Source organism: Anser anser, assembly GCF_964211835.1.
Source record: "Anser anser genome assembly, chromosome: 9".
Taxonomy (NCBI): Eukaryota; Metazoa; Chordata; class Aves; order Anseriformes; family Anatidae; genus Anser; species Anser anser.
The window spans coordinates 20,866,541-20,882,978 of NC_139729.1; the positions used below are offsets into that span (position 1 = coordinate 20,866,541).

At 36.1% G+C, this 16,438-nt stretch overlaps 1 protein-coding gene across 1 annotated transcript in view; it reads right to left on the bottom strand.

The window, feature by feature from the left end:
- The window catches only part of LOC310904150 (uncharacterized protein), a 265,904-nt gene that overhangs the window by 233,714 nt on the left and 15,752 nt on the right, over positions 1-16,438 (bottom strand). The window contains exons 4-5 of the mRNA XM_083848465.1: positions 6,474-6,556; positions 4,726-4,790 (exon numbers count right to left, since the gene is read on the bottom strand). Coding sequence (XP_083704591.1) covers positions 4,726-4,790; positions 6,474-6,556 — 148 coding nt within the window. The remainder of the gene's footprint in view (positions 1-4,725; positions 4,791-6,473; positions 6,557-16,438) is intronic.

Here is a 16,438-nt window from a genome sequence, read left to right on the forward strand (position 1 = left end):
GCAAGCTTCTGACACTCCAACAGATTTCACCTGCTGCCTCTCTAGGCAGCTGGCTCCTGTACACACTGCTAAGAAACTATGGCGACAAGACATTTACGTGACATAAAAACCATGAGGTTTTGACCACAAACAGATATTACAGTCTACCACAGACTGTTGATGTGACAGCAAGAGTATGACCTAATAAAGCAACATCCCTTGGGATCTTTCAGCACATAACTCACTCCAACCCCAAAGTAACCATTACTCAGGATGGTTCATTTAAACTGCTGCCTTTCAAGACAAGAAGAAGAGTCTGCATTTGAAGATGTTTGTTCATAAAACTTCAAAAACTTCATCCCGGACTGCTCAGAAGACAGCATGGGCAGGTGTGCCACTGTGGCTTGTCTGCATGTCGTGGCACAAGGAACAAGACTGCTGTGCTCTGTACAGCCCAGTGAGTGGGGTACTCTCTGGAGGAATGAAGAATAAATGGCCATCTAACAAAGCATACAGGGCTGTGGTACAGGCTGCTCTAAATATTCCACCTGTACCAGAGACTGACTGCAACAAAACTACTTTAAAAAATTTAAGTAAAATGGAAGGCATGCCCTATAGTTGGGATCAGAAATACCACAACAAGGGCATCCCTTGGTATTAATTACAAATGCACATAATGCATTTATACACATATGTAATGAATGCACAGCTTCCACTTCTTGATTCAGTTTCAAGCTGTATGCAAACAAAGAGCCTTGCAGCAAACAGTACTTTTACTTTTGAACCCTATTATGGGTCAAGACTTTTCAGAGTGGTTACTCGACCTCTCCTTTCTCCTGCAGTTTTGCCCTTACTCACCAGCTTTAGGACAAATTGCCAGGACAGGATAGAGCCAGCTAATTTCATGTTGCTGGTGGTATGTTATTATGAACACAGTCTCTGAAGAAGTTGAAGCACCAAATACACCTTTGAGTGTCTTTCAAGTCTGCTCTATTAAACAGAAAAATGAAAAGATTGCAACTTATAGTTCCAAGCTGTGCCACAGATTTTTACAGTCTCCAAATATATGAAATAAACAGGTAAATAACAAATGAACAATTTAAAGGAATAAAAAAAGTCTTCTTTATCCCAAGCAACTACAAAAATAGCACTGGACCTACCCACCCCACCCCCAGCTCCCCTTGGCAGTGGCAGGAAGACAAAATATTGAACTTATGAGACGCTGATATCGTGGATGATGGCCACATTATGAACACTTATGCTTACAATGAATTCCAACATAGTCCTTCAGAGGTTTTGTTCTACTCAAAACAAAAGGACAGAACTGGCAGAAAGTATTTAAAGCAATATTATCTGGACATCATAACTTCACCGGATAGCAACTCATCCTATAAGGAATTGGCAAATAGGAAGATGATTTTAAAGACAAGCTTTATGAAAATATCATATCGCAAGTCCTGAACATTCTTGGTTCCTACATAGACAACAGTGGATTACATGTAGTAATTATAAGATGACAAAAATAGTCCAATAAGTGTTTATATGTAAATCCAAAAATACTCTACAACATCTTGCTGTATTACCTTGTATGCAGAGCAAAAAGTTTGTCATCCACAGTGAAAATCACTTACTCTTTCCTTATGACTAAGTGGAAAGTCCAAGTAGTGCTCAAAATTACAAAAAGATTTTTCTGAGATATTTTTGCAGATGGTCTAAGAATCCACAGTGAATAAACTGTTTAAAAATACTCTTTATCACAGTTGATGCTGAACAGCAAATTTTATTTGCATTATAGGGCTGACTCCACCAAACTCACAATGGATGGTGCACCAGAAATGCAACTCTTACAACAGTTCTAAGTGCCCACAACAACACTCTAAATGACACAATAATAATAACAGTATTTTAATGCACTGGTATTGCTGTCCCACCCTAACTGACAACCACGATGTTCATTAAAAGCCATATCTGAAGCTTGAAGAACTTTGGAATCATCCTGAAACATTTGGGGATGGACTTTACAGAACACAAGAGAACTGTGATGGTTTACTCCACTTTTCAAATTAAGACCAACAGTGCTACAACACCCCCAACCTGGATGAGCGGAAAACATAACTGGAAGGAAAAGTTTTCCTTACAGGCAATGCAGAACCCTAGAGGGCACATGAGGCTGAGGAATTAACAACGTCCTTTGTCCCCCATCTCTTACTGTTTCAGGCATTTAAAAAATAAATGCCACTGAATGTCCGTTGAACATTTTTCCCTATCCAAATCCACCTCAGTCTGATTAAACATCCAAACCATCTAATTAAACAACTTAATCTCAGGCACTAGAATTATCTACTTATATTCAACAGATGCAACAACTCACTCGTATTGCTAACCTGTCATAGTGTGCGTTTCCTTGTTCTCTTTGTACTGTACTGGATTATCTTCTCAATCGGGGGAGTGCTTTTAAACTTATTTGATATACCTTCAGATCCCCATTTTATCATTTTTTTACCGTAAACTCATCTCAGATATTCAAATCAGACTATATTAATTACGCATACAAGTGAAGTACATAATTATACACATTCTCAAACAAAAAAGTAGTCACCATGTGTTGCTATGACTCTTTCCTGCAACAAAGCCTTCTCAACAGGTGATTGAAATGATAGAGCACATTTACTAAAAAAAATACTGTAATTTATTATGCTAATTCTTCACAACACACAATGTGCTTGAGCTTGACAGGTTCAAGCACAAGGCTTGGCAACATGAAATCAGGTACAGTTGGAGGCACTTAGCACCCTATAAGGTCCAACTTATGTTTAAAAACCTTAGTGGTTTACCAACATTTTGCCACAAATGGAATATTGTCACTGAGTGCAACTCAACCCAGGGAAGAGTTTAGAACATACCCATAAAAATACATAAATAGAAGGGGACAAATCAGAACTCCCTAAAAACTGTCATCCTAAATCATTTGGTCTGCTTCTGAGATTGCATCCTTAAAAAACTGCAAAGTATTCACAAGAAGGAAAAGATCACACAGAAATTAAAGTCTGTGTTCTCTGCATGTCCCATATAATCATTAGTATTTATTTGTATTGAAACAGGTCTCAAAGTTTTCAAGCAAAGTGGTGCTACACTGTGCTTCAAAAAGCACATACTATGACCACCAACTTTGATTCCACGATAAGACCATCAGGTCTTATCTTGGTCTTACCCTCTTGCTCTGTTGTTGCTTCATTTGTTAAATAGCCATTTAAAACTCATTAGGTTTGACAGTCTTTAACGAAAAATATAAGTTAAAGAAGGTATACAGTAGGAAGGATGTAAAACTAAAAAAAATAAAGGTTGTTTAATATTAAGCAAGGGGAAGGGAGACAGGTGGGAGACAAACATTTAACTAAAACAAACAACATATAATACCAGCTTGCAAGCCTGTGAAAGCAATGTTATGTTACATAAACAACACGATTCAGAGGAATTCAGCTAGTTGTATCTTTGTTTCCATACTCAGCACTAGGAAAGTTTCCCATTAATGCACTCTCTGAACTGCTGAGATATCAAAGAGCAAAGCTACTAACTTCACAGATCTCTTCATCAGTTCCACATATATGAAAAATGGCAGACAAAATATGCAACAGTGAGTTTCAGAAAGTTTGAGGGGAGAATTATCCATGTTTGCTGTTTTAAAAGTCAGTCATTAGGAGGCAGCAAATGGCTCAAAACCATGAGAGAAACAAATCCTGTAGGAAATTGAAAGTGAAGAGGATACTAAGAACTAGGAGTAGAAAATAAATTCAGATACAAAAGTGACTTCTTAACATTCCCCAATTCAATCAGATATCAAAGACAATACTTTGGAAGCTATTTGTTAAATAATTTGTGATCTAAGTACTGAAGCTGCAATCAAACTTCACATGGTTGTCTTTGGATTCTTGGTAATGTTAAAAAGCAAAGCACTTACTCCAGCTTGTTTCCCTACAACATGCTAAGTTGATATTCCAGCATTGTATACACATATAAAGGAACACACAAAAAAAATCACATACCATTTCATCCAAAACAAACAGCTTACAACTTAAAGTTGACAGTTCTAAATTATTTCTATGGTTTCTGTATTCAAAGTAAAATTGAAAAACCAATGAGTTTTTACTAGTGCTTCATTAAAAATAATAAGATCTTAGCCAGTAACGTTCATACCTCTCTATTCTTTCTAGCAGGATACAACATAAAACAGACTAAAAATAACACATACGATAAGTTTTCTTTAAAAGATGATAATAATAACCACCAACAACCACCCCAGAATTTCTTCTATACTGTCCACATTTCTGTAAAATTACCAGTAACATTTTATATTGTGCAATCAAAAAGCTGTTTTTAAGATGCATTTTTATCCTGAATAAAAACACAAGTGGAGAAATGAGAACTACTTTGCATTCTAAGCAAATCTATAAATACAAAAAATATTAAAATATGGGCTATGTTTGCTCAGACATGTAAATTAGTGCTTATTTCAGAGGTTGTATTATCTTCAATGCAGAACAATACACTTATCGGTATCTGACAAAACAGTTATGGTAAGTAACAGATAAGAAGAGCTAAATTACATCATCAATATCTCTCAGTAATAGATTCATACAGTTATACAGCATTAATACTTACAATATAGAATTTGCAATTAATCAAACATTTTCATCTTCTCCAGGTCAATGATGAAATACGAATAACAAAAACAAGGCATAAACTTACTATTTGTTAGGTGTCCACACCGTCCTTTGGTCCGAGTCAATGGGAAATAATTACCACTAGGAAATCTGGTAAGCAGAAATACAATAAAAATAAACATTAGCATGCCCAAAAGGATAAACTCAGCTTTCCTGTAAGTATTTCTCCCCATAATACTTCACAGGGAAGGTTAAAAAAAATAACAAAACCAACAAAAACCAAAAAAGCCCCAAAGTTGAAAAATATAAACATTTAAAACACAGTCCAGCAGTGTTCAAGGATCCTTGCCTCTCAAACTTTAAAGCAGCACAGACAAACGTTGAGATGCCTATAATAGAACAAAAATCCAAGTTCTCAATCACTAGTTACGCAGTATGTGTCAGTAAGGAAGACAATTTCCAAAATAATGATTAATGTATTATCCAGGTTTTTTTCCTCTCTCTCTCTCTTTTCCCCTTCCCATTCAGGTTTTTCTTCTTATAAAATGCACATAGGTTTTTTCTTCCCTGTACCCTGACTCAGGCCTGGCTTTGAAATACATTTCAATCTCTCAACACAGACTGCTTTCACTGCATTTAGAGTCCCACCAAGGCCCAGCTTTAAAAGCTACTGATTCTTTTTTTCTTTAGCCTTCCTCACAAAGGAAGGGTATTTTGTAAATTACCAGCTCGTTCAGATCAACAAAAGGTACTTTCATAGAAAGCCCCATTTGATTTTGCTCAAATTTGATTACAAGGATGGAGAAAAGGAAAGGAAGTCAAAAAGAAAAACCCCAGATGGCTTTTTCATTCATCTCAGTGAATGAGCTTTATCTGTGCCTTTTGAAACTGTAGCAGTGGAAAAGCATTTCTGTTGGCTTAAAAAACTTGACAAAAATTATTGGTTTGCCATTTCTCATGTAACTGCCATTGGGAACTGGATGAAAAGACTTTTTCATGGGATCGCCTGCTTGGATCAAAATAATGGAGATTAGGTATTTCATTATAAATTACAGTGGGAGATAGAGCAGGCTGTCATATTAATAGCAACCTGCTCATGGCCTTCAATGGTAGCTATTCTCCTAGACAAAGGACCAAGGGGGTTGTCTATTGAACTTGTACTTTAGGCCTGATCAATTTTCTATCATCAAGGCAAAAGGTGAGGTGACTAACAAAAGAATTCACACATGACTGACCTCATAAGCCTATAGATAAAACAGCTTAAAGAAACAAAACACATCCTGAAATTATGGGTGATAAACTGTATAAAGGAAAAAGAAGAGAAATGATAGAAAAAGGGAAAGAAAGAGCATGTGGTCTATAATTCTCCCTCCCTTCTTAGGTGAATGGACATATTAAAAGCTACTTGTTTTCAGCTGCAGATAATTGCAGCATTTGCTTTGCCACGTTCTGCCTTAAATCTCTCTGTGTACTTTTTCTCCAACACTGTTCCAGTGATTTCATTCACGAGTAACCACAGTATTGTGTTTAATATAGAAGTTCCAAGAGCTGCAGCCACATACAGAAAGAATTACACGTAACATCACAGAAAGGTGTCACACAGGCATCACATTTATAACCAAACTACAGGAGTAGATACCATCGTATGGGTCAGTATGTTTTTATATAAAACCTTGATAATTAAGTGAAAGTTGGATAACTGAGTTACATACTAAGAACATCCCCCACAGCTTGGGAGTCTTGGGACCTTTCTTCCACCAAGACTGCATTTAATTTTATACAGCATGCAAAAACAGCATGTAAAAAGCTCTTAATATATTTCTGTATCCTTACAAGCATATTATCTGTGCTTCTTGTGTTACTTCCCCGGAGACGAAGACCCTTTTGCAACAGTAGCATTCAATTTTGCCAGTCATCTGTAAATATAAAGGGTGAAATCTACACTCATCCAAAGTCAAATATACCTATCAGCATAATGCTGACCAATTTCTGTCATGATCAAGACTTGCTCCAGTTTACTATATAGACTCAATTATTCAGAACACTTCTATGCAAAGAAATCTATAGTTCCCTATACATCTTAGCCCTGTTGAAGTTTCCCGTAAGACCTTGAAGTGTTCATATCCCCTCCCATGACACTTGCAAAACTAAGGCGAAACTGTAGGATCATGCAAATATTTGTATTTGAAGGTCAAAACATCAGGTAAAGCAGATGAGAATTACAGAGCCAATTCCCTTTACAATTAACAGCAGTACCCAGCAGTCTACTTCCATTGCACCAGAGGAGAGGATAGCAGTCAGAAACTTGATTTCAAGTCCCAGCTGCACACCCACCAAAAAGTCAGTATATGCCAAATTTTCTGAGATATTTAGGAACTTTTTCTTTCTGCCCTAACAGTGCAGTGACGCTGCAGTTTCAAAAAATGAAGCTAGCCACTGATTTGGGGCCCTTTGCTACAGATCATAGAACTACTTGTTTGCAGAGCAACGTTTATATAAAGACACTGAAATAATTCAGACTAAAAATGAACACTTTTTAGTGAGGTAAGTTGATTGTTTAATAAGCCAGTTGATTGTTGAATTATAGACTGAGAAGCACTGGGGGGGGGGTGCATTTATTATTACATAGAAACACTAAATAATTAATTATAAACACCTTGTACAGAAGACAAAAATGAAGATAGTCAAAACGAGCACCATGTGTTAAGCTTTGGCTGCCAAGGCAAAAACTGCAAGTCACTGCCAGACCACATCTATACACAGTATGTAGCTCAAATGCTTGATATAACATTTGAAACTAGTAGAAGCCCTAGTGGCAATGGTATCTTTCCACTATCTCAGAGATGCACTGATGATTACTGAATCAGTAGCAATTAATCCCAACTTTACTTCCCCTATGAGGGACTGTACTGAGCAGTTACAGAAGAAAGAGCTCTTGTAATCACTGTAGATAGTTGTCTGAATGCACCAGCTCTGTGCTCAGTTAGTAGTGAGAAAGGCAAATTGAACATTAAGAGCTATTAGAAAAAGAATATAGACCAAGCAGAAAGTATTTTGTTACAGCATCAATATAGTTTGAGTATCCCCACAGAAAGAGTCTGAAGACAATGCACCACAGGACACACAGTTGCAACCACGTACTTGAGAAGTTATTAGGAAACCGCTGCCAGCCACCGAGATATGGTTGGACTTGACCCACAGAACACATCTCACGTAGGACGCAAGTAATTAATAAGCCTGTCATGCACTCTGGAGAAATAATCAAAAGCCAACTAAAAAACAACACCACACATACACACTATAATGTTCTGGTAAGCCTTGACGATAAAGGTCCATGCCTTCACATGCCACATCCTAACCCTGCAGACCCACCTACGAAAGCACCTCACTTCATTCGGCCGCACCACTGCTGGGTATGTTGCCCTCGGAAGCAGGAAGGCATGGGAGGTTTTGGCCCAAACCCAGTTCTGTTGCTCCAAGAGCCCAATTTACACCAAAGTACACGCTGCATTTCCCACTCTGGACCTCTCCACAGTGATAAAATACTATTCTTGCCCAAGCAACTACTCTTTTTGCTAACAGGCTATTTTTGTATTACAAGTTCAGATCCTGCTGAACACATACATCTGGGTAGAAGCACCAGTAACTGGCACAAGGACCCAGAATGAACAATATCTGAGGTGATTTTATACTGGAAAACATTGTTGATACAAAGGCTGGCTTAATTTTTGATATTGTTGATAATTTTTGATAATTGTCAAATAGAAAGCCTCAGAGTAATAAGCAGAACTGATATCCCCCCCCAAACAGTTTTCATGAGAATTTATGAATAGCTTTTTCACTTTTAGGTGATAACATGTTAATCTAAATTAAATTTCTCAGGTAAATTAACAAAGCTCCTTCCAAGCTTAACTTCTCTTTTTGTGCTCCTGTAAGCACTCAATCTGTTTGGACATACTGACTCCAGGGTAACAGAATCATTGCCATAGCTAATGAAAATAATTCAGAGAGAGCATTCTGAATAAGAAATGTCCACTTAAGTAATTTAAATGTAAAATACGTAGCCTCAGCGAGCCAAGCCAATCAGGAACTCCAGAATAACTCCCCTTATTGAACTGCTATAAAGGCTGTTTTCTTTTTACAACTTTTGTCTCAGATGCATTTGGTTTGTTCTCAGTGAAATAACTGGACTTAAAAGATTTCTTTTTTCTTTTTTTTTTTTTTGTGGAGGGAGGGCGGACGTGCATATCCATCTTTTTCCCCCCCAAATTGCTTTTTAAAATATTTGTAAATAATTTTTATAATGTACTTTAAGAAAGTAAATCAGACAGCATGACATGATGTCTCGTGATCAGCCATACTGGCCAAATGAAACATCTTGCTTTCTGATGAGGCCCATCTTATCAAAAAACTGGACAGCACACATGCTCAAATATTTCCTGAGCATGGACCTGCATGACAATAACATTAAAAACTGTGTACTTCTCAATCTCTGGTTAGAAATGTCTGCATTTTTTTTTTTTAATTAGAATTCCACACATTCTTGACAATGTGCAAAAACAATAACAAAAAGCAGCAAATGTAGCCAATGCTACAAAATCCTTTAATACAGATTTTTGTCTACCAATAAGGGAAAGTAGATTCAGAAGACATTTTACAGTGAAGAAAGACAGTAACATTCCTAATTTAGCCCAGCGTGTGACCGAAGTGATGCAGAAGCATATGCAGTAAAAATATTCCTCCTGTTTTTACGTTATTTTGCAGCCACTAGATACACAAGCATCTCTCTAAGTCTTTGTTTTATATGTACTTGTTTATAATCTTTTTTCTTTAAAAAGATGTATAGTCTACATCCTTTAGGGTTATGGTTCTTTCATTATCATCTTTAATTGTGCTAGGCAGGAAGAGAGCTAATAAGCATGAAGAGTCTGTCACATATCATTAACACTTTAAACCACTGCAGTTGCTAAACCCAAGCAGCATTAATAGCATTTGAGGAAGCAATGCTATGGGCCAGAGAAAATAAAAACATAAGCTTGCTTGTTTTGGGGCTTCTGACTGCATAAAACTATAGCCATCTGTTATATAGTTTCAGGTAGAGGAGACAGATTTATGACGACAACCAGAGGTGAGTGCTCTGCCATGAACTCACTCCCATTTGGACAATAAAAGCTCTGTATAAGTGATTTGGTTCACCTTGGTTGCTGCACTAAGACATGCAAAAGGACTTTTTGGGAAGCCATTCCCAAAGCACTTGGGATTTAAAAGTCAGTGTACTGAATTTCACCTGCCACCTAAAGGAAGGCAGTATATGGCAAGGAGCACAAGCGTGAAGTACTCTTGCTGTGAAACCACATTAATAAAAAGGCTCCCTCCTCCACATTCACCCCTGACGGAGCTCTTTATTCCTTTCAAAGTTTCCTTGTCTTACTTCCAGCTCTTTTCTCTTGCTTAGATTCCATTGTATCACTTCTGCTTTCCTGACTAATTTTTTCAAACGATTGTAAATATACAGAATATACAGTTCACCTGATGTAGATGTTTTCAGGGGAATCATTCTATTCTAACAGTCCTTATGTCAAAGATTGAAGAAAAAATAACAAACACCCTACCCAGCCTAGGTAGTCAATAATTTCAACTTAGTGTCTTTACAAATAAAATTAAGATATCAACACATATAATAAAAAGATGAATTACAGATTTGAATGAAAAAAAATGACATCACTCAAAAATATGGTACAAGAAGTGAGGAGAACCACAGACTGAGACTCATGAAATTAGCCCAAAACTGTAACCTGAACAAGTCACTAGACTAGCACTTGAATGTAAAACGCATAATCATGAAAAGACAAGAGCAAATAAAGACAATGCACATTAAGAAGCAATATTTTTAATATACTCAGAACTAACAGACAAGGTTGCCTGGGATGGACATAAGGAGAGGTTAAAAAAAAAAAAGAAAGAAAAAAGGAAAAATAGGCAGGTCCTTATTTTAAAAAAGAGAAAGTAAAAAAATGCAATGCTGATTGCCCCAGTGTGAAGAAAGGTTATAAATATGTTAAGTTTCAGACATCTTCACTAGATTCACGTAATTGGTTTCAAATATAAGATGTAAATACCTGATAGTGGAAAATGCCCAAGTGTAAAAAAAAACAGCATGAGTATGCAAAGGCATCACCAGATAATGGAACAAATAGATTGAGGTACAATTTGCAAGAGACAAAGGATAAAAAGAACTTCTACAAATACAACCAGAGTAAGAGGGGGACCAGGAAAACTACTGGTTGGTCAGCAGCTTAAAGGTAAAAGAAAGCTATTGACATATCATGTCATGAAGTCTGAAGTGTTTACTGCTTTATTGACCATTGTTACTAAGAAGGTCAATTGTAATCAGACAGCTCCCACAATTAAAAGTACAAACAAAAGGGGACAATATCAGAAGAGAACAGGGAATCCTGTTATCACTAGAATTATTTCCGAAAACATGTGATGGATGGATATGGGTACAAAAGCCTTTAAAATAGCAAAAATAATGCCTGCCTTAAAGGAGAAGGAAGAAATTATAGACTGTTTTTTTCTTTTGAGGTGACTTAAACCATGAAAGAAACTTACAGTAACCAAAAAAAGAAACAGGAAATGACTACTTGCAAGCATGGATTCATCAAGAACAAGGCATAATAATGTAACAAGCCATATGATATGGGAAATACCTGATGACATGGTTTTAGGAAGACTATCTCCTAGTCTGACTAAAAAAATCTGAGCTAAATATCATTACTACGGGGTAAATAGCTATAGAAAAAGAATGATGCTATAGCTATCAGCTACACACTGTATAAAAAGGAAGAAGGCATCAGACGGAGTTCTTGGTCAGTACTGAATCCAGTGCTATTCTTGATTTTCATGATTAATCTTGATGACAGAAGAGAGACCACTTCCACAGTGCTTGTCTAAGCTAAGAAGGTCTGCCATCACACCATTAGAGTCCACAAAGATCCTAGCAGAAATGGTTTGCAAAAGATTAACTGTGATTCAAGGATAAGTACATTATTTCCTTCTCAGAAATAATAAACTGCAGAAATGTAAGTTGAGAAACAGCATAGCAGTTCTGCACTAAACGATCCAGATCAGAAGCTAAACCTGAATCTTTAAAGCTACTGCAAATATAAGCAGGTCTCATACAGGAAGCCTTATGGACAGAACGAGCATGTTCTGGATGCCACCCTAAGTGATTTTTTTGCTTTACTCACTTTTGATGAGGCCTCAAATGGATTACTGTTTAGCTGTGGATATCACCTGCATGTTGAAACTAAGGTGTAGCCACTTTGTTTTCAAGACTGCTGCACTTTCAATCTACAAGAAAAGACTGGAATACTGGAGCTTATTCTAGAAAAGACTTTAAAAAAACCACAACACATCACTTTAACAGAACAGAAACGTGTGCTTATGCTAGAGCAATAGACATTTGTGTTAGACGTTAACACTTTGCAGAGTTAGATATGCAAGGAGAACATGACAGTCCCTGGATGGATTTAGAAACTGGTTAGAAAAGTGTGTGTTGGGAATGGGTAAGCTATAACAGGTTCTGTATTTAAGACAAAATTCATGTCAGCCTTAAGCCAACAGTACGGTCACATGGTCTTCTTTAACTGGACTTCTCCGTTCCAGGCTAACACAAGTGATTTCCACATTCTGAGAACTCCGGTTTCAATTACCATGACAACATGAACACATAATTATATACATGCATCAAAAGCAAAACTAGACAAGTAGAAAGCATCCAGAGAATTTTGTGTTTACACACATGCTAGAAAAAGTAAAAACAAACTGGAGTAGATTTCTTTTAATGTTGTATTTTCACAGGGGAACATAACAGTTAGCAAAATAACAAATTAAATTAACTTGAATTAAATGAAATATGAAATAAACAACATGATTACCCCATACTTCATTTTATCTCATTTTTCAGCCCCACAAAAACAAATAAATCAAAACGTTAAAGTTTCTTATTCAGTTCAGATATTGAGTGGGATCTTATAAACAGTCAGGTTTTTAGGGAGTGACTGGTGTTACAGATTTCATCTAGGAATTTATTATCATCAAAATAAATGATTTGACAAGAATACTTGCACAATGACAATTACAAGGTATTTAAAAACTTTTTTGCTTTTTGGTAAATCGTGCTTTTCTGAAAGGCATTGGAATCACAAGCTTAAAAATGGTGACTGCTACTTAAAGACTTATCTTTAAGAACCATCTCAAAGTCCTTCTTTTTGTTAAGTGTCATAACAGTCATATCTGTTCCCAGTAATATATTTCAACATACATGTGAATGATTCCAATGTCAGTCTTTGCACCTATTCATTGATAATTTATTTATCCCCATGGTGGTATCGACAATCACTTCAGTTATTATCAGTTAGTAACAGCTGTGGTGGCTTTTGAGGTAAAATGAGATGTCTTTAGAACAGGAACAGAAGTCACCAGACTCTTTTCACTAGGACACTGAAGTTGGTAGCTAACTTTGGTATTAGTTTCAACTACTGAGCCCAGAGCAGAATACTATTACCACACTCCTGAGTAATCAGTCCAATTCATCAAGTTACATTCACACAACTTCACCTCGCTGACATCTAATTGTTTAAATGCAGAAACAAAATATTTTGCTGTAAAATATCAAAAAATAAGTGGAGTTACAACTTCAGGAGTATAGGACCAGTCAATGACCATTTTCCCTAGAGGGAATATGCACCTTTTCCCAAGACACAGAACCTTTCCCTTTTACAAGCCCTGACCTTGTCAGCATGTGGGATTTGGCCAGTGCTCGCAGGATCAGGGTGTCAGAAGCACCTTGTCAGTAACCTGCACGGCTCACTTGTGTTTGGAAGAAGCTTTGATATTCCTACTTTCCCAGACTGTTGTACTGAAGGAGCTTGGGCAGATAAACTAAAACAGAAGTAGGAAATAGTACTCACCAAGCTGATTTCAAAGAGCAGCACTTATATTATTGAACTGATAAGACTATTCAGATTCACTTTTCAAAATGAACAGAATGAATGTTTTTGAACATCCTTCAGAAAAGGATACAAAAAAGGAAATCTCATGCAGGTATGAAAACATTAAACAAGCACTTCCACAGGGGAAAGAGAAAAAAAAAAAAGAGAGAATTTTAGTTCATTTAAATGAATGACAGTAGAGTCCTGAACCTCTAATGATGGCAAGATTTTGCCTGAGATATAGATATATATTTTAATATATATTTTAATCTGAGAACAAAACAATGTGAACTAGAATAAGAAAAAGAGAAGTTATTTCCTGATTGTAATGACTAAAAATAGGATCCACCCAGTTCTGCCATGACAAAACAAGAGTCTTGTGAAACGAGATAGTGAAAAGATTAGCATTTCACTGGCAGTGCATCTGTGACTCTGTACATCTTAATGGACTATATAACCCACAACAAGTCACCACAACTCACAACAATCCAGAAGGAAATTCTGCGAAAGTTCTTTAATGTGATGATTTCTCACCTCCAAAAATAAATAAATAAAAAAGCTTCACTATTAAAGTATGATTCTCTCAATACATAGCCACTGTAGAATAAGAAAGTCAGTTGTGCAGACATTTTGGAACAAGTTACATTTTTTCCTTTGTGTGGTAGCCAGGAAAGAACTTGTTTCTGTTCTATTTTGACTGCACCAACCTAAAGAGTTGAATATTAATATGCCGTATTCACCAAATTTGGCAGGTAGAACCACTTGACAAGGCAAAGGTCAAACTACAAATCATGTTGTTAAACAAAGAAAAGAAAAATAGAGGATCAAGAAAGATTTTGAGTTGTTAGAAGAAGAGCAGCATCTTTTAAAGAAAGAATCAAGGTAACATTCAACTATTTTAAACAAAATAAACAAATTAGCATTCTAAAGTTGTAATATTGTTCAATCCTTATTATAAAGTCAGGTAGATCCATAATAATAGAGAGCAAGGTTTCAGTCTTACACTGTTTCTGCCATGGATAAGGGTAAGGTAACTAGCATACATTTCTAATATAACCTATTTTTAGTTGTAATTTTTCTCTCTATGGAATAGTTACTATCAAGGATAGCTATAAACGTGAAAGCTTAGTTTATAAATAAATAAATACAAACTACAGGGTATCTGGCTTAGGAAATCCATTGAGAATAACAAATTAAAATGGTTCTGCAAATGTAGGTTTAATCCCTTACAGGTTCATCAGAAAGTTCTTAGATTACCCAAACAAACAAAACCCATAACAGGAAAAAAGACCAATCTTAAGATTGCTGTTTCTGGGAAGGAAAAAAAAAACAAAAACAAAAATAAAAAAAACAACAGTATTAGAGGAAGCTACCCTAAATTTCTTCCAGTTTTGTTTTGAAATAAGAAACTAAGTTTAGTTTCTACATATGAATCTCTCTATACACGTAGAAACTAATCTAAATTAGCTTTACATCACCACACACACAAAAACACAATAACATTAAAAAAAACACCCTCACTTCTAAATTCAATGAAAAGATTTGATTTGAACAGGGCAAGTTAGAACTCAGCACTGTTTTCAGCTCTGCACTACACCCTACAAGACAAGGTTTAGCAGTTTCTTTACCAGCATAGGTGTGGTTGAGTGCAATTAATTGATTACAGCTAGCAACAACTGTGAGAGAGGAAGGGCAGAAGGGTTGTATCTTGAGCTTTTCACTACATCCTCCACTCAGAAAATGATCTTTGTAGTGTACCAGCTTAGCTGTAGCCTTGAGTTTCAGTCTTAAAATACATCTTACATGAAAGAGCTTTTCTTCCATCCCACTACCATAGGTCTTTCCCCGTGTCCTTATGTCTGAAACGTGTTCAGCAGAACTTTGTCAATAGGGCCCGACAAGGAAACTGCAAGTCTGTTTTTTACTATTACCATTTTCTGTATCGTAAATTATTAGAAGTTTATAATGGATGTTCTGTTCTCAGTATTCCTCTGAATCTTGAGCACCTTCTAAATGCTTTTAAAGCATAAATTAAAGAAAATAAAATGTATTAGGATAGTGGTATTTAGGATATTGGTAGAGCTTCAGTCTTTGTAATTCAAGTCTAATTTCTCTATCAACATCATGTTAATGTATTTTTGAACAATCCCATCATATTAATAAATTCAAAGGTTTTTACTATTTTGCATGTAGTGACAGAAAAAGTAGTTTGATGTCAGAGAAAATACTGAATTTAACCAACTTCCTGATTAACCAGGCCTAATTTACATTTTCCAAGCACCTGAAGTAAATTCTGTTCTTACCATATAAGCTATAAAGCTTCCTCTACTTCTGCTATTGCTTTTTTTTTTTTTTAATGTAAAAGCTTTTGCTCTCCAGTAGATTCCTACATCATAAAAAGAGACACAAAGGTATTTTCCTTGCATGAGTTATTCAAGGGTCAAGAACAGGCAAAAAAAATAATTTGACCTAATGACCTCACAGGTGACTTCATTTAAATTTTTTAAAGCACTTATAATAAAATCTTTACAAAGGATTTAGAAGTTCCACACATAGCTATAATTAATGACAGGGTGTTTCTAATACAGCATGGAGACAGAGAAAATGGGCCTTTTAAAGATATCAGGAGTGACTTTTTCTTATTCACCTGACATTACCACTTTCAGCTAATATGACACTTACTATAATCCTCAGACTTGCTCTCCTCTATCTCCAGGTTTTCAGAATAAGTGCTAGCTTAGGAAAGTATTCCCTTTTAAAATTAGGAAACTAGAAATCAGCGCCATCTGTGCTGGGAGTTGG